This window comes from Neofelis nebulosa, chromosome 11 (assembly GCF_028018385.1).
Source record: "Neofelis nebulosa isolate mNeoNeb1 chromosome 11, mNeoNeb1.pri, whole genome shotgun sequence".
Classification (NCBI taxonomy): Eukaryota; Metazoa; Chordata; class Mammalia; order Carnivora; family Felidae; genus Neofelis; species Neofelis nebulosa.
This window is the reverse complement of record NC_080792.1, coordinates 46140604-46162759: the sequence shown is the minus strand read 5'-3', so window position 1 is coordinate 46162759 and position 22156 is coordinate 46140604. Positions and strand designations below refer to the sequence as shown.

The following is a 22156-nucleotide window of genomic DNA, read 5'->3' as shown; positions in this document are numbered from 1 at the left end:
GTCAATACACAGTCTTCAGCAATAAATGTGAAGGAGATGAGAGAAATCAGGGGCTTTAGAAGAGGGAATGATGTCTGGAATGCCCGGGTAAAGACCAGAGAGAGAGAAAGAGAAAGAGAATATGAGTATGAATGGATGCTGGGTCTCAGAGATAAGACATGTTTTACATGTGACAGTAACTATGGTCAGCTGTGCTAGCATTCTATGAAAAAGACTTAAAAGTAAATTTTTTTTGTTAACTCATATACTATGAACAGGAGGAGGGAAAAACAAGCCTTCAAGTGAAAAACAACCTTAACAAGGGTGAGCAAATAATGGGGCAATCACACAGTTGGCCAAATAATTTACCTGGTCATATCCATAAGGCCTCTGCTGTGGCGGCTGTGGTGGTCCAGGCTGCGTTGGTCTATAACCCCCATACTGCTGACCTTGTCCTTGTGGGTAGTTAGGATACTGAGGACCTGGACCACCCTGTGAAGGACCTGCAAAATAATTAACATAAACAAAAGCCCAGATAAAAACAGAATTCTTGAAAGGGTTTAGAACCAGGTGTTATCACGTTTTTATATCTAAACAAAAAAGATAGTTGGTATCTTGATCTTCTCAAATGCTTTTTGAAATAAATTCCAAAGACTGTAAGAATGAAAATATTATAAGGATAGTGCCATGTACAAAATGTTTTGATTCAGTGTAACCAGTGAGCTATGTGTTAGTCATGAATTTTTTTCCAAATACGTAAAAGCGACTCAAGAGTTGTTAAGCAGGTTAATTCCATGGTATCAAGAAAATTCATCTACACCACTACTAGAAAGTTAACCACTATAAGCAACAGGTAAAAGAAAAAGCAACAAGGGCCCTGGGTGGTTCAGTCAGTTAAGTGTCAACTCTTGGTTTCAGCTCAGGTCATGATCTTATGGTTCATGAGTCTGAGCCCCTCACAGGCCCAGCTTCAGGCTCTCTCCTTCTCTCTCGCTCTCTCAAAATAAATAAACTTTAAAAATAAAAGTAAAAAGTAAATAAAAGAGAAAGCAAGAAGCAGATTCAAATTAAAATACTGAAATAATTTCTGAATAAAGTTTGAGAATCAATGATATTTACAGCTGTATGACTCTAGATTTACACTTGCAATCACCAGAGAATCATAAAGAATAATTTTCCATGAAATTCTAGATTGATATTTGCAATCACCAAAAGAATGCTTTATGCTCTGCATTAATAAGTTTACTACCACAATATTTTCAAACCAAAACCAAAGACTTGAAAAGCCACAGGTTGCATGTGAAAAAACTTGATTCAAAAGTTACACTCTGTGTACCAATCACCTTTAATACTTAACCCATAAAAATGAATGATTTCCAATTCCAGAGATGGCAAGGGACTAATTTGGCTTGCCAAACAAATATGTCTGTTTCATAAATTCTACTACTGCCTATTGTAAAGAATGCTTTATAAAGCATAAGCCGAAAAGCTTTGACACTTAAATGTTTTCTATCATAGCCATTCAAAATCTGCCATAAAAAAACACTGATGGCAGAGGAAAGTGTCAAAGAGAATAAATGTTCAAGCTTAAATAAATTCCATCGGTCTATTATTTAATTATTATACTCTCAATTATTAAAAGTCTAACTCTTCTATTAGAAGAAAGTATGACAACAGAAGCCTACAAATAAGCAAAATGGGAACTTCTCCTTTGGGATTCCCAAGGTCGAACAAAACAGCAGTTAACTACTCTAACCAAAAATACATTTCATTTACTCTCTCTTCCCACTGAAAATAATATTTATCTTAAATAAATGAATTCACCTGATTTAACCACATCGTATTTGTTTTCACGTAAACACAGTAAAACCAGAATACTTATTCAAAATACAAATATTCAATGGTCAGGAAATGAAAATGCCATTTGAGAAGAGCAAGAATTCCTTTGTAAAAACAAGAAATCCCGGGATGCTTGGGTGGCTCAGTTGGTTAAGTGTCCAACTTTTAATCTCGGCTTAGGTCTTGATCCCAGAGTCGTGAGTTTAAGCCATGCTGGAGCTCACTTAAAAAGACAAAACAAATAACAAAAACAAACAAGAAATCCATGGAATATTTCTAAAATAATTTGTTTAATGTTTATTTTTGAGAGAAAGAGAGCACAAGCGAGAGAGGGGCAGAGAGAGAGGGAGACACAGAATCCAAAGCAGACTCCAGGCTCTGAGCTGTCAGCACAGAGTCCGATGTAGGGCTCGAACCCACGAACCGTGGGATCATGACCTGAGCCGAAGTCAGACGCTTAATCAACTGAGCCACCCAGGCGCACCATCCATGGAATATTTCTAAAGTCATATCTCAAATTAAAGAACTAGAACTTATCAGTTTGGGGGGGAAATGCCTGGCTCCTAATACCTGACCAAATTTCAATGTATAAGTTGAAGACACAAGAGAATTTCAATCTGATTTTGGTTCTGAGACTTGCTATAACGAGTAGAGAGAGGTGCCCAGAGTAATCTCAGAGCTTAAACTAATGAATAAAAATAATAAAATATTACTGATGTAAAAAAGAGACTATGTTAGCAAGAGATGATGTCAGATTAATAAGCAGTTACTTCTCTAGCATTAGAACCATATTTTCATATATAGAGAGTAGTGACAGTGGCCTAAAATTTACGAATGAGAGATCAGGTCTTTATCATTCCCACTCCCTGTCTAATAAAGTTATTTAAAGCTAGATATCCAGCTACTATAACTCTTATAGTGAGTTTATAATAAGAAAATACAGCTATATTTCCCCAAACTCTGTAAGATACATAACAGCAATAAATACACCCCTATGGATGCGTATATTGCTATTTTACCAAAGAATGACAAAAACATTTTCTTTATGCATTCCAAATAAATCTCATTTGTACTCCAAAAATCAATGTTAATTTTCATAGTAACAGTCATTAGTTTTAGAAATAAGTTTGCTAAGCTAATTATGTAGATATGGTCAATAATCACCCAATTCATCGGTTTTCCAAGCACACACAAAGCTACTGGCTGGGCATGAATGCCAACGAGGTTTAAGAACTCATTTTAAATGATTACATACCTTACCTTTGGTCAATGAACCCCCTCTAGTTTATGTTTCTTTTTAAATGGATTACCAGTTTACTGGAGAAAAAACATTTTCAATTACTCAGTCAGTAATAGACAGAGCTAAAATCGTATTTTTGACAAGAAGAATTCTTAGAGAAATAGACATTAAATATGTCCTTCAATATTTCAAAACAAAACTGCAAAAAACTATTACCGTAGCCCTGCTGCTGTCCTGGATAGCCCTGCTGCCCTGGGTACTGCTGTTGCTGGGGTGGATATCCCTGTTGGGGAGGTGGTCCTTGGTAAGCATCTTGCTGTTGGCCATATTGTGAATTTCCTACAGGATAATTGGAGAAGAGAAAAAAAAAAAAACTGAGAAGTTTGCTTAATTAACTTTTTTACTCTAAGATGCATAGCCAACAACACAAGAACAAAATGAAATGCCATATTGATTTTTGAAAGTTAACAAAACAAAGAAAAAACTCAAACCAAACAGAAGGATTTCGGCCAAACAAACTGCAGTTAAAGCCAATTTTGCAAGGTTGAACTGCAGCATTTTCAGCGTCTCTGCCATACGAGCATTACATTTACTGGAACATCACAGTCATAAGATCATGACTATGCTAAATAAAATAAAAAAGACAAAATTAAAGACAGCTACAAGAGCACACACTAGCTACACAAGATCAGCAAGCTGTTTCCTAAAGGCACTATACTTATATGTAAAATTATACATATGTAAACACACACAAGAAAAAAAAATTGGATTGATGGATTTATGTTCAAATAGAAAATTTCCACTGAGGAAAAAACTATTTTTAAATGTTTTAGTCTTTTTATTGTTGTTAGAAATGGCAAGTCATGGTTACACATTTTAAATATTTGTAAGGAAATTATTTTAATTGTTCTGGGCTCCCTGTAACTTTCAAGACAGCCAGCAACTAGTATTCTACAAGAGCTTTGCATGGGTAGAAGTTGTCTTATGCAAGAATTTTCATTCCTGTAGAAGGGGATATATATGTGTATGTGTGTGAAGGTATATAGATACCTCCTTCGTAGTAATGTTGTGAGGAATCCTCATAAGGCCTATCGTAGCCTTGTTCAGGATACGACGGTTGCTGATAACCGTAATCATTATGACCTACATCAATTCGACAAGAGACAGGAAGAAACGTTAATGGCCACTGAGTGAAAACCCTAAATATATTTAAACTTTCAGATAAAATTGAAAAAAAGAAAAAGAAATGGAAATACATAAAAAATAATTTCAATTGCATTAGCCAAATATTTACCAATGTGATTGTTTCCATATTGAGATAACGTGCAAATTTTTTAAAAGCAAAAACAGTAGTTTTAGAAACATTACACTTAGTCTTAACTGATCATCCTCATCAAGGGTGGGGGAGAAAAACTTTATCTTCAATTTTTTTTAAAAAAGAGAGAATGAAAGCATTTAGGCCTTTCACATGTAAATAACTTGAATTAAATTAGAATGAACAAAGGAAGCAATTATCATATTTTGTCAAACACCTGTTCTGCTGGTCGCCAATTCCACAGCATATGCTAAAACAATGCAAAATACAAAAAAGCTCCATAAGTTTTTTTCCCCTGAAAGAAACTGAAACAAATTTTTCACATTCTATTTACTTGCATAATGTATCTCATAAAGTTACTTTCAGATATAAGAACATTATTGCTTAACGCTGCCATTCTAGAAGTCTTTAGAAAGTATTTCTAGAGTATCATAAACATATACCTACATAAAATTAATACTGTGTTAAGTGCTAGAGTACCCCTTTAGTATTAAGGCTCGATAAACTTTATGACTGGACTTTAATGAAAATCAATAGTCTAGTTCTTTTAACTAAGCAGTACTAAGAAAATAGAGGAAGTAACACTTCAGTTAGCTAAAATCTAAACTAAATTTTCAAAGAATACCTAATTAAGAAGGAATACAGTTATGAATAAATGTTTTACTCAGTGTTCTAGGATTCCAACATTCCCAAACTACCTCAGAAATATCTACATTAAGGGTTGGCAAACTATGGCCTGCAGTATAAATATGGCCAGTGGCTTGTTTTTGTAAATAAAGTTTTACTGGAACACAGGCATGCCCATTCATATTTCCTACAGCTATTTTCATGCTACAACAAGGGTTCAGTAGTTGAGACTAAGACCATATGGCCCACAAAGACTAAAATACTTACTCTCTGCCTCTTTACAGAAAGAAGTTTGCCAACTCCTAATCTATATATTTACTGGCATAAATATCTGGTAAGAAAATATCCAATGCTGTTTCAGAAAACTGTTGTTATGAATGGAATACTCTACATAAATGTGAGAAAAAGATATTAATACACACCTATGCAAAAATGATACCATTTAGATTTTTTAATTCCCTGATGTAATAAGTAATTTACAGTAACCTTAAAGTTCTGATATATACAAAAATAATATGTCTATCTATTCTGAATAGAAAGGTCATATTTATAACAACATACATTACACATTTCAGGAAATACACAGGACCAAAATAATAGTGTCAAATTCAACTCAGTTATATAAAACGCATTTTACAAATTAAAACAATTATTTACTTTCAGACTTCCTAATAAATAAATTTAACAAACTAGATTTCACTTCTTTAAAATATCCACAGTATATAAACATTCTGAAGTTTTTCACTGAAAAAAATCTTAATATAATGTCTACATGTGAAACAACCAAAAAAAATCCAACATTCTGAATATTCAGGGCAAGAAAACCTGAGATTTAAAAAAATATGTCATTTTCTTATAAGAAATATCCGTACACATCCTCACTATCACTGGCAAAAACATTTATCATATGCAAAATTCTACAGGTGAGTGTTTGCTCTGCCTCTGCAGTAAAAACCAGTATCCTTATACTGATGTACCTTTATGCTTTACATATGAACCCAAAACTGGCAGCTAAATGATTTTTTAAATACACCACATTCTATCTTCTTACTAGTTTACATTAGCTTCAAATCGCCAGTCCCAACACTTTAGCTTTTAATTTTTAGTTTCTCCAAGTTTCTCTGTTAAATAGTTTACTTAAATATACCAGGGGAGCTTCCTGGATAAATGAAGATTTTGACAAATCCTTTCATAACAAGACAAATCATACTGTAACGTGAACAGCTACCTCCAATTTACCACAGGTAGTTTTGTACGTTTGGATTATTTTTTCCTCAACACTGTATCATAAAATTTCAAACATACAGAAAAATGGAAAGCCCTGTACAGTGAGAAAGCCTACTTCTGCTTGGATCATTACTAAATGCAATACATCTTCAGTGACCACCTTTTCACAAGCCCCTTCCCACTAAAAAAAAATACCATTAAGCTAAATAATTAAAATTAAAATCTGGTTTCCAAATGCTTTTCCTAGTCTACTAACTCTATACACAGTTATATTATGGGTATAATTTAGCCTCCAAAATTTTCAAATGCAAATGCTAATGTATATAAACCACAGTTCTTTGAGAAGTATTTAACGTTAACTAAAATGATAAAACTTGGAAACAGACTCAAGAACTATTATCTTCTATGTATTTATACAATGCATAAAAGTAAACCAATGGGTGAACTTTGCAGTGTGTGAATTATCTCAATAAAGCTGCTATTAAAAAAAGTGAAATCAGTAACATTTGCTTTGGTTCAATCTTCTTTTATATTAAGAAAGGATTCCAATGACAGAATGTCATTCCTGATGGTACTAATATGGACTATTTAAACAAAATACACTTTGATAGAGATTATACACTAATGCAATCACTGGTGCTTTAGATTATTAAAGTGTTTCTAAATTTAGAAGAAACATATTGTTAGTTTCTTCATCCTCATTAAAATGTTTTGAACAGCTATCTGCATTAATATTGGGGAGGGAATAGAAAATGGGAAAGTTAACATTAGGAGAGTTTACCATCAGGGTAATATTGCTGGTTCATGCCTTCTGGAGGACCTTGTCCACCATGACTGTATTGGTCCCCATAATAGTCTTCCTGGCCTGAGTACTGCTGTGGTGGGCCTGAAAAACCACAACCAGTCAAGACATAAATAATTTGTTTTCTATGTCATCAAAGGCTTTCTTTTTTATCTGATATTGTAAGAGATTATTTCTCACCTGTAGATGCTCTGGCAATTGAGATACTTTGAACTATTTTTATACACACACATCCATAAACACACAGCAACACCACGTTTCACAAAAATTATTACGACCATACATACAGGATCTAACAATACCAACTTAAAAAAACAAACACTAACTTCTTTAAAAAAGGTTCAAACTAGTAGAAAATTAATTTTCTTTTTGATGTTAGAGCAGTTTGGAATAAACTAGGGTTTGTTTCTGACCATATATTAAGTAACTTCTCAAAATTAAAATTGTATTTTCTGCTATACATTAGTGAGCTTTTGATATAAAATTTTATGATATAACCTCTTCCCAGAAAAAAATAAAAGGAAGCTGTGTAGTAGGAAGTTCCTATCCACTCCATGAACCTTTGTACCTACTATATCCACTACCTTTTAGAAAAAAATATGTAATAATAATAATAATACTAAAAATCAAGAAACACAAAGCCCTGAATTTGCCTATATGAAATGTTAATTAAAATGTAAAGCCTTTCAACTACAGTTTTATTTATATTAAGCAGGAAATTTCCCAAATGTAATCTTACCCTGTTGAGGTGGTCTATAAGGAGGAATCTGTCTCTGACCCATCATATGATTGCCTTGGTTAACTTGACCCATCATTCCCATAGGAGGCTGCTGGCCTTGATAATGCTGCCCACCTCCCTGTGGCATATTGTATTGTTGAGAAGGAGGCTGCTGATGCATCATTGGAGCTGAAAAGAGACAAAATATTATGCACACAATTTTTTTACGTGTAATTTTAATACCTTAAGAGAAATACAAAAGTATTTTATCATATAACCCCCAAAATATGTAAGGTATTATAACGAAAACTGACTTCAATAAAAATAAATCTTTCAGTTGAAGATCACATGCCAAAAATAACCTGCAAACGAGGGAAAACAACTAATACATGGTAGTTCATCTGAAATCCACTGAAGGAGTGTTCTAGTAATTTCTTTAAAAAGCAAAGTGAATATAATATGTAAACATCCTGAATATATGCATTTTTCAAGATATGCTACATAATATTTAATCTACACAATTCTCCTGGGAAAAACAGAATCTTTTTTTTCTTTTTAATTTTTTTTTTTCAATGTTTTTATTTACTTTTGAAGGAGAGAGAGACAGAGCATGAGCGGGGGAGGAGCAGAGAGAGAGGGAGACACAGAATTTGAAGCAGGCTCCAGGCTCTAAGCCGTCAGCACAGAGCCTGATGTGGGGCCCGAACCCACAAACTGTGAGATCATGACCTGAGCCGAAGTCAGACGCTCAACCGACCGAGCCACCCAGGTGCCCCAAATCTTTAAGCTATATAAGAAAATATACCACAACAAACTTCACAAAATCACACAGCAAAACAGGGGTCAAACCAGATTAGGAAAGAAACCTAATCTCTGAACATCCCTTTTTCCCCCCCTTTTCAATTCCCACTCATTTCATTATATAATGGTAGATAGGGAAACGACACATTTATAAATACATTTACATTGGCGGATTTCATAAACTTTAATTTTAGGATTAAATTTTTAAAGGGTCTTCTTTCCCTTTTCCATCTATAAGATTTATAAATGAAAAAGGTCTTCCTGAAATCAAAGGGTTGTAGTGCTTCTTAGTAAGTACTAACACACACACACAATCAAAAATACCTAGGCAGAAAACTGTAATAAGCCATAGAGTCAGGTATCAGAATTAGAGTGCCCAGGGGCACCTGGGTGGCTCAGTAGGTTAAGCATCCAACTTCGGTTCAAATCATGATCTCATGGATAGGGAGTGTGAGCCCCACGTTGGGTTCTGTGCTGACAGCTCAGAGCCTGGAGCCTGCTTTGGATTAGGAGGTAACTCCCTCTCTCTCTGCCCCTCCCCTACTGGTGCTCTCTCACCCTCTCTCTCAAAAATAAATAATAAACATGAAAAAAAATCAAAACAACAAAAAAAAGAACTACAGCCTCCAAAGCAAGGAATATCCAGGTAGCCACACTACCACTGCTATAGTATCACATTGGCAACACTAAAAATATATCACGTGAAATAATCAACAATGGCCATAAAGTTCTGTGTTGCCACCTAACAATGTAAACAGCTCCTCAGAGGTTCACTGGGTCAAGTGATGGTATGGAGAACTCATCATTCTACCATCATAACCATTACTGTCTCAGAAGTACATATGAGTCATCCCCCAGTTTACTGCTTAAACAGCTACGTACTCCTCCTTTACTGACTCACGGACAATTTAAGGACAAAAGTAAAGGGTTAGAGGCCTGAGAAAACTTGTACAGTAGAAATTACGCAGAACAGCCAAAAGTTCATCGTTTATTTAAATAAAAGTTAAAAACAAAACACAATTACCTCTTTAAACATATTACTAGCCTACAAAAGCAGCAACAACATTAGCAAAAAGAATTTAACTCTCTTCCACTTTGAAGACCTGTATTATCTAAAGTGATTTATCAGGGCTCTTTTTCTCCTATTTGCCATCTTTTGTCCTTCTACTTTGTTTCAAATTCCTCTTTCCCTCTAATTTTATCATAAATAGAAGTCTTTCAAAGGCTACACTAGGACTTTTCTTTCAACAAGGAAATAAACTCTTTATAGTAGGGATAAGATGGCTCGGTGGAGAATGGAAGGGAAGAGAACTTAACACTAAATGCACTTAACATTGCCAGACACACTTTCATATTTATTTCATGTAAACCACCAACAACTAACAGAGGTAAGGATCCTAATTTTCTAGTTTTTAGCTAAGGAATCCAAAGATCAAGATAACCAACTGGGAACCAGACAAAACACAAGCTTGAAACTAGTTTAACTGAAGTTGTAATTTTTAAAATATATTTTGTATATAATAAAGTATTGAACACTAGCAGATATAATCTAATAGGCAGTATGATTAGGCATTTCTGTAACTCATTTTCAGTAAATGAAGGTTTTGCTTTGACTCTCTTCTCCAACACTGATTAAAGGCTTCCTGTCTCACAGAAGGCAACTATAAAACTAATGCATATAGTATGCATTGGAACCAGAACTTCAAATAGAGGAGGAAGAAAACAGAAACATCATAGCTGGGGGGAAATCCAAAAGGATATAATAACAAAAAAATTCTAAGCTTTGCTCTAAAGGAGAAAAGTAATCCAGCTTAAGCCCCAAATAGAAAAGACCATGGCACTTGTGCTTTATCTTTTGGGACTGTCAGCAGTTCCAATCCCAAAGAGCTCAATTACCACCACCGTTTTATTCTTTGTCACTTCCCTCCCTCCGAGGATCCTCCACATCAGTCAGGATCAAACCTAAAACCACAGAGAATGGAGGAGGATAGCATTGCTAAAACATGTTGTTCTTCATCTTTTTCCTTGAAGCCTTACCCATTAAAAAAAAAATTAGGACTTCAACTTTGATTGTTTAAGAATAGTATTATTTTCCATGTGATAATGAAATATGCTACACTGGCAAATGTCTATCATCCTTTGAGACAGTAATGGAAATGAGAGTTGAATCTCAAAAGTTTACACCAAAATTACTTGTAAAAATCTGTACTACAGAAGGAAGATTACAAAATGAGTCCATTATAACCATTCTCTACAAACAATGACATCACACATTACTATAGGGCTTAAAAGTTGTTCTTCATCTTTTAAATAAATCATTTTGACGCTAAGATGTGCAACAAAGTGTGATATTACATACACAAAGATCTTAATGTCTTAATTACCTACCATATGTTTTGTAAAAGTGTTTTAAGAGAACATATAACAAATGTTCGTCACAATATTATTTCTTTCCATTCTGAGTTTCATATGTAACAGACATTCTATGGAAATAATGTGCTATATCTTAAACATATGTAAAATATTCCCAAATCACCACATTTTATGTCATTGGAATTCTTTGTTCCAATGAGATGGTTAATACTTAGTTTTATCTTAAGTTACTGGTCAAAAATTTATTTAGAGTCAACTATAAAAATAACATTAGGTTTTAATTAATCTGTGAAAAATTTAAGATTATGTAATTTTTTAAAAAATTCTGTATACACACACATATATTCACATCTTCAAATGGAAACCAATACACTAAAACTCTATAAATCATATAATTAATCTATGAACGATTTTAAATAAAGGTTAAATGTCAGCTAACAGTTAATGAGAACTTAGTACAGGCCAGGTACTAAGCTAAGAGCTTTATGTATACTATTTATTTTCCCAAACTCTATGAAACAGGTAATACTATCATCAACTTCACTTTACAGGTAAGAAAATTTAATTTAAGGTTTACAAGCATTTAGAATCTTACCTAGAGTTGCACAGCTAGTAAATGATGACAACTTTAAAGCCACTATGTATATCTCCTCTCCAAAGTCAAATCATACTTCTCCCATGTAATATATCCCAGGATAACAGTTCTAGTAGGTAACATTATCCATAATATACTATATCTATATATACACACACTATAGTTTATAGATGTTACTATACTAATAATACACTAATAGTGTATCATATGTACTAATATACTGTAATATAAAAATCCTAAAATGCAAGAAGTTTCTTTACCCCACCTCTTTCTATATGCTATAATAAGAATTAGACTATGAAATTGCTTAAGTAATGCCCTCCAAGCATATTTTCCTATTCATATTTCACCACATTTTACTACTGTTCTTAACTTTTCAATCTCAAACTAAACCATCTGTAGCTCTCATTTGAAGGTATTACTAACAGTTTATTTTCAAGAAAAAAATTCCAGTATTCTAGCAAACTCAATTAGCTAACCCACTATCTATTAAATAGCCATTTAAAATGAACGGAATTTTTTACATACCTACAATGTACATCTGTCCTCATCAAGTTTTCAATAGTTCATAAGGCATTTAGATATAATATCAAAAACAAAAGAACAGCCAAGTAACTAATAAAATCCTCCAAACTTAGTAAAGTCACTGTAACTAATACAAACTTAGCTGAGTTTCCTAGCAGCCAATGAAAAAAAACAGAAGCATGATAGATATCAGCTAGTAAAAAAAGTTCACTAAGAGATATAAACTTTTCCGTAACATGAAATTTTTAGGAATTTTCATGAAAGTATTAAAACATACTAGTATCAATAACTCTTGTTGCTGTTTCCTTAGTAACACAGACCATCCTTATATGCAGATCCTCATATTAACCATTTCTTAAAGCTGTGATTTTCGACCATGCGTGATTTTGTCCCCCAGGAGACATTTTAGGTGGTCACAACTGCTATGAGTGGTGGTGCTCCTGCCACCTAGTGGAGACAGGACAGATCTACTGCTAAATATCGCAACAAGGCATAGGATAGGCCTCCACACAAATTATGCAGCTCAAAATGTCAACAATGTTGAGTCAAGAAACCCTGGATTCTCAAGAGCATAATTGTAAATCATAGGCATCTCTACAAACTAGTCTGGGAATGAGAGTACGCATTTAGCTTTCTGGTGATTGAAAGTTAGAAAAGGGATGTATTGTTGCTTAATAAATCCAGAAAAATAAAACATTAGGCAATTTCTTAAGAGTTGGACCTCATACATAGTTTTGACTTTACTATAAATAATTCAAAAACAAAGTCAGTGCTAAACATCTACCATAATCGACTGAAAGGAACTCTAACAAGCCCAAGTAGAAAGCCATGGAGATGTGCTACATTAGAACATATAGTTTTGTGTCACTTAGCATGAAAGCTGGAAAATTACAAATCATTTGGCACATGAGAGATTACTCTGCCCAGAAAAATTCTGAGGGAATAAATAAGCATGACTTAGAATATCTGTTAAAATTTAATCTCTAAAATTTATTCCTAGAGATTCTGGTTTAGCAGGTATGGGATAGGGCACACAAATCTTTTTTTTTAACAACTACCCCAGGTGATTCCAATCCATGTAGTCTTAGGACCACATGATGAGATAGAGTTCTAAGAGAAAGAATAACCAATCATCCACTTTGACCATAAAAGAAGCTGGATTATGGTTCATATAAAATGTTTAAATTGGGGGGTGCCTGGGTGGTTCAGTCGGTTAGGCGTCCAACTTCGGCTCAGGTCATGATCTCACAGTCCGTGAGTTCGAGCCCCGCGTCGGGCTCTGTGCTGACAGCTCAGAGCCTGAAGCCTGCTTCAGATTCTGTGTCTCCCTCTCTCTCTGACCCTCCCCCGTTCATGCTCTGTCTCTCTCTGTCTCAAAAATAAACATTAAAAAAACATTTTTTTTAAATGTTTAAATTGGAGTAAGATTGCATCTCATAGGGTACTTAAGGTGTTAGCTATAAAAAAAAAAACATAAGGAATTCATGTTATAAATACATCAAAACTCATCAAATGATACAATTAAGATCTATGCATTTCACTGCATATACATGTTACCTTAAAAAGACTGTTTTAAAAATAAATAAAATTTTACAATGTTAAGTCCTAATGATATGCAGACTAAAGTGTTCACGAGTAAAGTATATTGATATCTCCAGATTACTGTGAAATGCATTTTGAAAAATAAGACACAATTGATGGATTAGTAGATGGACAGACAGACAATAAACAAATTTAGTAAAATACTAACTGTAGAATGCAGGTGGCAACTATACAGATACAATCCTTCAAGTGTCCTGCATGTTTGAATTTTATGTAAAAAAATATTAGGAGAAAATTTAAAAATTAATCCTAGGAGAATATATAAAGACTTCTCAAAATTCAGCAGTAAAAAACCAAACAATCCAACTAGAACATAGGCAAAAGACATGAAGAGACTTCACTGAAGAGGACATACAGATGGCAAATAAGCACACAAAAAAGATGTTCAGTATCAGCAGCCGTTAGGGAAATGCAAATTAAGACCACAATGAGATATCACTTCACATTTTTAGAACAGCTAAGATTTAAAAAAAATATATGTTGACAATACCAAATGTTGACAAGAATTCGGAGAAAGCAGATCTCTCAGGGCACTTAGGTGGCTCAGTTAGTTAAGCATCCGACTCTTGGTTTCAGTTCAAGTCATGATCCTAGGGTCCTGGGATTGAGCCCAGTGCCAGGCTCTGTGCTGGGTGTGGAGCCTGCTTGGGATTCTCTCCCTCCCTCTCCTTCTGCCCCTTCCTCACTTGTGCATACACATATGCTCCCTCTCTCTCAAAAATAAAAAATAAAAATGAAAGAAAGAAAAAAGAAGAAGCAGACCTCTTATACGTTGCTGGGGGGCAACGTTAAAATGGTACAGCTACTTCAGTGATCTGTTTGGCAGTTTCTGAAAAAAACTAAACGTATACCTATGTGACCCAGCAATTGCACTGCTGATATCTATCCCAAAAAAGGGAAAACTTTTGTGCAAATAAAAACACGAAATTGTACACAATTGTACATCGCACCTTTACGTAAAAAGCCAAAAATTGGAAACTACTACAATATCCCTCAAGGGTTAAACAAACCAGTATATCCATACCATGGAAGTCTAACTCAGCAATACCAACATATGAACAACTGATACATGCAACAACTTGGAAAAATATTAATTAGGTTGAGTGAAAAAAGCGAATCTCTAAAGGTCTCATACTGTGTGATTCCATTTATATAACATTCTGAAAATGACAAAAGTATAAAAATGAAAGCGTAACAGTGGTTGCGAGGGATTAGAGATGGCTTGGGGTAAGACACATAGGCTCTCTCTGTATTACCTTTGTAACTTCCTATAAACCTGTAATTAATTCAAAATAAAGTTTTAAAAAAATGCATCATTGGGGCGCCTGGGTTAAGCATTTGACTCTTAATTTGAGCTTAGGTCATGATCTCCTGGTTCATGGGATTGAGCCCCGTGTCCGGCTCTGTGCTGACTGCAGGGAGACCACTTGGGATTCTCCCTCTCCCTCTCCCTCTTTGCTCCTCTCCTGCTCACACATGCTCTCTCTCTCAAAAGTAAATAAACATAAAAAAAAAAATCTTTAAATAAAAAATGTAATGAAACTGAGTTTATAATCTATTGAAGAAACTCATCTGGATTTTGTCCCCTAAACCCAAAAGGTTTCAGTAAACTGATGGTCATCTGTTTTATCTGACAGTAACTGACACTTCTTTATTTGGTTCATTTCTGGAATGACAGTTGATGGATGACAATAGCACAGAGAAGAATGCTAGCTTTCTAATTTGTTATGACATGAGGAAACCTAGCTTATCTATCGGTCAACAAATAGGACAAAGTAGTGAACAAGACACACTCCTGACTTCATAGAACTTAAGAGTCTAGGAAAAAATAATTAAACAGATACTACAAATAATTATGTAATTACAAGTACTCAAACAAACGTGTGCTACAAAGAGCCTAAGTACAGTCTACCTACTATACCTAGGTGGACTGTACCTTGTCTGTAAAGTAACTTAAAACTTGTAGAGTAAGACTGTAGGTGATTTTTAGACTTTACTCTTTTCTGTATTTTCCAGATATTTCATATTAAATATTAGTTATTTTCATAACCAGAAAAATGTCATCATTGAGGAAAAAATTACAACTTTGAAAAACTCATCCAAGACAGCAATAGTGATCAAATTATAAACAAATATCTAATATAATCTGAACTATGATATAATTGCTGCATACACCTGAAACGGAACAGAAGCCTGCAATATTAAGCAATATTACATAGATTTACCAATTTTAACAGTGAAGAGAGATGAGTGTACACACAATTCTCACATATTCAAATCAACTAGAAGTCAAACATGCCATTTCCATGGGATACAATATTTGAAATAATGTCTTCATTTGTAAATTTTCTGTGTTGCATTTGGAAGGAAAAAAGTTGTAGTGTTTTTTTCATATTGAAGATTTATTATATTTGTTAAATTTTGGGGATTCGTACAGCTCCTGAGCCTGGGTAGGGACTTTGGGTCATACTCAGAACTACATACTGTAGACTAAGATTAATAACTTGGGTAATCAAATCTACATAATGGAGCCCCAATATAACCTCTGAACACTGAGGCTTAGGTGAACTCCCCTGGCTGGCAATACTCTGTGCATATTGTTACACATTGGGACCAGGAGAGCAATGCATCCTGACTCCCATGGAAAGAGACACTCCATGTTTGGTACCTCTTCTGGACTTTTCCCCATGCACTTTTTCCCTTGGTTGATGTTAATAATAATAAATCATAATTCTTCAGTGTAACAGTTTTCAGTGAGTATTGTGCATCTTTCCAGTAAATTTCTGAACCCGAGAGTGCTTAAGGGAACCCCAGAACTTGCAGTCAGTGTCACAAGTGAGGCCAGTCTTAGGAACCGTTCCAGTAACTTTGCAGTCAGCTAACTTCTCAGAGCTAGCATCTTTTTTACAACTTGGCCAACTGTCATCTTCCTTTCTAAGTCCGGGTCAGCTTCCAACATTTTATCCTTTCTACTTTCAATGTTATGAAATGTCTCCAAGAATTTCAACAGGAAGTATTTTGTCAGTCTTACTTTCTTTGGGACAGCTTCGTTCTTTTCATCACAACCAGTACTCTCACGTTATCAATGAGTTCACCTTCACTAAAGTACTTGCAGTGCACATCTAGAGTCTCTCAAATGGCAATAGTGTCAACATTCCCAGTCAGCAATTTCTTCTCTAACTTTATTTACAAAGGATTTGGATTTCATTTCCAGCAGTATTACTTCTCATTTCCCTACTACACTTCTATCTTTCATAAAATATCATGAAGGTTTATAACTCGGAACCAAGGAAGCAATACAGCTATATACTCTGCTTTATGTGCATAAACTGATAAATACACAGCAATCAATCACTGGCAGCATCTAAAAGTGACATGAATAGTCACTGATTATGACAGTCATCTGTTATTTATGCAGTGATTCGTAAACTGAAGAGACAGAAGCTAAGTTTGTACTTCATACAAGGGCTCACAGTTCATCTACCATAACTGAAATCTGAACCATGCTGTTGGGTAAAAGGTGTCATTTAACCAAACTGTGGTAACTCAAATTCACGCATACCAGAACTGCACAAACGAGGCCTGCCTAGATTTCTACAGGACGTGTTTTCTCATGCAGGGACTGAAGATAATCATAGTACTACTACCTCAAGGATATTGTGAGGATTAAATTGGATACATACATACCTGGCACTCGCTGAATATTAGTTCCTATTTTTGATCAGTAATATGCACCCCCCCCCCAAAAAAATACTCGTGTTACCACTTGTGTTATACTTGTGAAACACTTGTGTCAACCAAAATCAAATCAGTTTCTTTACTGTAGGACTTCTGAGACGTTTTAACACACTAGCAAGCAGGCAGAGTCCTCCAAAGCATTTTAGCAATAATTATTACCTAAGTCTATCTGGACCAGAATTTAACAAATGCTGAACAAAAGGCCTGACATAATTAATAAATAACTACATATTTCCACAAAAGTAACATTACCATTTCAGAATCCTATTACTAGAACAAGTCATTTAAAAAAGTTAAATTCCGGGGCGCCTGGGTGGTGCAGTCGGTTAAGCGTCCGACTTCAGCCAGGTCACGATCTCGTGGTCTGTGAGTTCGAGCCCCGCGTCAGGCTCTGGGCTGATGGCTCGGAGCCTGGAGCCTGTTTCCGATTCTGTGTCTCCCTCTCTCTCTGCCCCTCCCCCGTTCATGCTCTGTCTCTCTCTGTCCCAAAAATAAATAAAAAACGTTGAAAAAAAAAATTTTTTTTTTAAATTAAAAAAAAAAAAAAGTTAAATTCCTAGTGTTCTAAAACTTCCAAAATGTTTTATATATACTAAATAAAGGGTGACTAGCCTTAATCTATAAAGAACTCCTTCAAATTAGTAATAAATAGACAAATCACAGAATATAGAACACAATAGGCAATTCACAGAAAAAATGCAAATAGCAAATGCTATGGGCTGAATATTTGTGCCTCTCATTTTAAGTATTTATGTATCTTACCTAGCAATTTTATTTCTAAGCTTCATTCTACTAAATTCTTGTTTAAGTACACAAAGATCTATATACAAAAATGTTTGTTCCAGAAGTAGTTATAATAGTAAAAGACTAGAAGCATTATCAAAAGGGTATACGGTGGGGCGACTAGGTGGCTCAGTCAATTAAGCATCTAACTCCTGGTTTTGGTTCAAGTCATGATCTCATGGTTTATGAGATTGAGCCGCACGTCGCAGGGCTCTGCACTGACAGCATGGAGCCTGCTTGGGATTCTCTCTTTCCCTCTCTCTGCCCCTTCCCAACTTGCACTTTCTCTCAAATAAATACATTAATTAAAAAAAAAAAAAATCAACCAATAAAACCATCCATATTTTAAAAATACTACAAATACTGATAATAAAGAGGTGCAAAGAAATATACTACAAATACTGATAATAAAGAGGTGCAAAGAAATATACTACTATGATCACATATACAATTAAGTGCTAGGCTCATCTCAAGCACATCTGCTTGGTATAGCTCTTATCAGACAATAATCCACAATATAATAAGATAAATATAACACTCCCAGCTATGATAATACATATTCTTTGTCCTTCATATTTACATAATAAAAGTACTGAGATAAAAATTTCCCAGTACTCTAACATCAAGCGTCCAGATTAGACCATTATCATTTGTAACTTATTACCTAAGTGAATCAGGACTTTCTTAATATTATTCAAACAAAACTAAAACCAGAAATAAATTGATATGCCTAAAAGAGACAACTAATAAACTTATCTCAATTTTTTTGTTGTTGTTATTAAAAAAATACTTTTTAGGGGCACCTGGGTGGCTCAGTCAGTTAAGCATCCAACTCTTGATTTCATGATCTCACAGTTCGTGATTTCAAGCCCGTGTCAGGTGCTGCCTTTGACAGCACGGAGCCTGCTTGTGATTCTTTCTCTCTCCCTCTCTCTCTGCCCCTCCCCCACTCACACTCTCCCTCTCTCTCTCAAAATAAGTATTTTTTTAAAAAGCTTTTTATTCTGACCAACTAATTTCATACAAATTATGCAAACAATTCTGAATCAGAATTTGTATATGCATCATTTCACTTCACCTTCCTTATTAAGTAATTTCGTCAAAGGTCCCACATACAGTAATCTACTGGGCCAAGATTTGGATCCAAGTCTAAAGAATTATACACACAGAACTTGTGAAATACATGTTTTAGCAAAAAGTAATCTGTGAAAACTCTTTATATTTGAATGTGTAATTACTAAAATGATGTTAAATGAGAAAAACTACAAATATTAATGCCTGGGAATAAAAACTGCAGATTCTATCAAATGTAACTGTTGGTCACTTTCAGAAAGCCTTGCTATTCTAACTTGACTTTTAATACTCTAATGAACATACCACTTGTTTTATTAAAGACATAACTTTAAAGTACTAACTCTGTATTTCCAGGTCATCATGTAACATTTGGGTTTACTTCCTATTCACTGAAGAAACAGATCTTGCATGCCTACTTTGAGGCATTGTTCTAGGAACTAGAACAAAACAGATACACTTCCTCCATTTTTTTTTTTTTAATTCTAGTGAATTCAAGTATTTGAATTCCAGTGAAGTTTATGCTGTATATAGGAGTAAGCAGATCTAATTATGTAAGAGGATGGTGATTTACTTTGAATACAAGTCTTATTCTTAAAGTTCAAAGTAATAATCCCTGAACTTTTATCTGGATAATAGTGAAAATAACACAGGAAAGTTTATGCTGGATTGACTACAAGATTTTGCCACCAGTATAAGAAACAACTTAAAAAGTTCCTAAACTTTTCATTTTATCTGGAAGTAGTAGACCCTCTAAGAGAACACGGAGAAAAATACTGTGCTATAGTAATAAACTTAGTTGCTAAATTAAAAAGTATTTCAGTCTTCTCAATTCACAGATATGTATAAAACTGCAAATCAACTACAAATCACCAATATCAATGCCATTATTACACATGCATTTTTTTTAAGGAAAAAAAAACATTAACTGCTGAATTTTCTTTTACTAACCATGAACACAGTAATATACGATTAGTAAATTTAATGGGGTCAACTTTTTGTGTAGCTTTTTGAAAAGACATTATTTTGTGTCGTTGGTCTGCAAGTTTTAGTTGTAACAGTCTTTGTGCTGATTTAATTTTTCAGTAAAACATTTAAAAGCTAAAAACAGCTTTTAAAGAACTAATGAAGCTCAAAAGATTCTACAATTTCATTCCTAGAGATAGTACTTTTATTGTAACACTAGTACACACTGTGCCTTATTATACTAGAGCTAATAGTATAAATTAACAGAATACTTCTCTGCTTTTTTAAACAATCACAACGATAAATTATAAATGTCTATCTGTTCTTTGTATTAATTTCCATCAGACTCCTAAATTACAATGACAACATTTTTAGACAAGTTACTTCCCCCCCCCCCCCCACTTAATTTCATTTTCAAAGCTGAGAGAGAAAGAAGGAAGGGAAGAAAAAGGGAAAAACAAAAGTCACTTCAAAGCTATCAGAATAAATGCATCTAGACTTTGATCTGTAACGTTCTGTTTAGAAAACTACTACCACATTATCAGTTAAAGCTCCCAAATATGTCACTTAAATAATAATTAATGTAATAGTAATTGCCTTTTAATTATTCTGTTTTAAAATAAAAATTCTCCACATTAGTCTTTTTCCATTTTTTTGTCACTTGACAGAAATTTAATGTAAGAAATCCCACAAATGTTTCTTTTCCTTGACTAATTAACCCCATTATTTAAAAAATGGTAAGTAGATTTAACAGTTTTTCTAAGATCTCTTGATACAGAAATATGTATGTAGAAATACAGGGATAGCCAAAAGATTTCGATATTTTGATTTTAACTCAAAGAACAGCTAATAATATCTCAACAAATGTTAAAGAGTTCTGAAAGTTAAATTGTTTCCTTTTATAGGATTTTGATGTTTTCTAAGCATTTCTCAAAGAACTATTTAAAAAGTGGTCCCCTCTGATTTCTTCCACCTATTTATCAAAACAAAACTTTTAATGTAAAACAGGAAGCCTACTTTTAAAGCTAAGAAAATGTTTTATATGCAATGAATATTAAAACTTTAAATAAAAACTCATATAAAATTTTTTTTCATCCAATAGATATCATAGAATTAAAATGTCGTACAAGGAACTCATAATTAAGAAAGTAGATATTCCTGCAAGCTCATATAACTTTCTCTCTTTTTTTGGCAACTATAATTTTCTTTGGCATTCTTTGTATATGAAATATCAAAATTTAACTGGTAAGTTTATTTGTCCTGAAGAGACTTTTAAAATACTGAAAAGTTCCTTACAGATTTCCATCGTATTGTTTTCTGAAAAATAACTTTCATTTCTTTAAGTCAGATCCCTACACAGAAAACAGACTATACAGAAAATGACTAGTAAGAAATTCATAAATCATGCAAACAAAGCAAAAAGCAATAGAACTACTATAGTAGAAAGAAAAACTATACATTAGTAATACAAATACAAAACGCAACATTTTTAAAAACAGTTGGTCCCAGATGCCTGGGAGGCTCAGTCGTTAAGCATTTGACTTTGGCTCAGATCATGATCTCACAGTTCATGAGCTGGGGTGACCTCCAGCCTGCTTCGAGTAAAACATGAGCTCCGGGCAAGCCCCGTTTCTTTCTTTCTTTCTCTTTCTTTCTCTCTCTCTCTCTCTCTCTGCCCCTTGCTCACTTGTGCCTTCTCTGTCTCAAAAAAATAAATAAAAGGGGCGCCTGAATGGCTCAGCATCCAACTTCAGCTCAGATCATGATCTCGTGGTTCATGGGTTCGAGCCCCATGTCAGGCTCTGTGCTGAGAACTCAGTCTGGAGCCTGCTTCAGATTCTTTGTCTCCCTCTCTCTCTACCCCTCCCCCACTCACACGCTGTCTCTCTCTCAAAAATAAAAACACATTACAAAAATTTTTTTAATAAATAACAAATAAAAAGAACAGTTGGTCC

General features: G+C 34.2%; 1 protein-coding gene across 5 annotated transcripts in view; it reads right to left on the bottom strand.

The window, feature by feature from the left end:
• SS18 (SS18 subunit of BAF chromatin remodeling complex) overlaps positions 1–22156 on the bottom strand; it is a 90891-nt gene that overhangs the window by 20370 nt on the left and 48365 nt on the right. For 4 of the 5 annotated variants that reach the window (XM_058692464.1, XM_058692467.1, XM_058692465.1 and 1 more), the window contains exons 6-10: positions 7769–7936; positions 7009–7113; positions 4109–4201; positions 3275–3397; positions 349–482 (exon numbers count right to left, since the gene is read on the bottom strand). In XM_058692464.1, the coding sequence (XP_058548447.1) occupies positions 349–482; positions 3275–3397; positions 4109–4201; positions 7009–7113; positions 7769–7936 (623 nt within the window). The remainder of the gene's footprint in view (positions 1–348; positions 483–3274; positions 3398–4108; positions 4202–7008; positions 7114–7768; positions 7937–22156) is intronic. The other variant, XM_058692468.1, reaches the window with a different exon arrangement.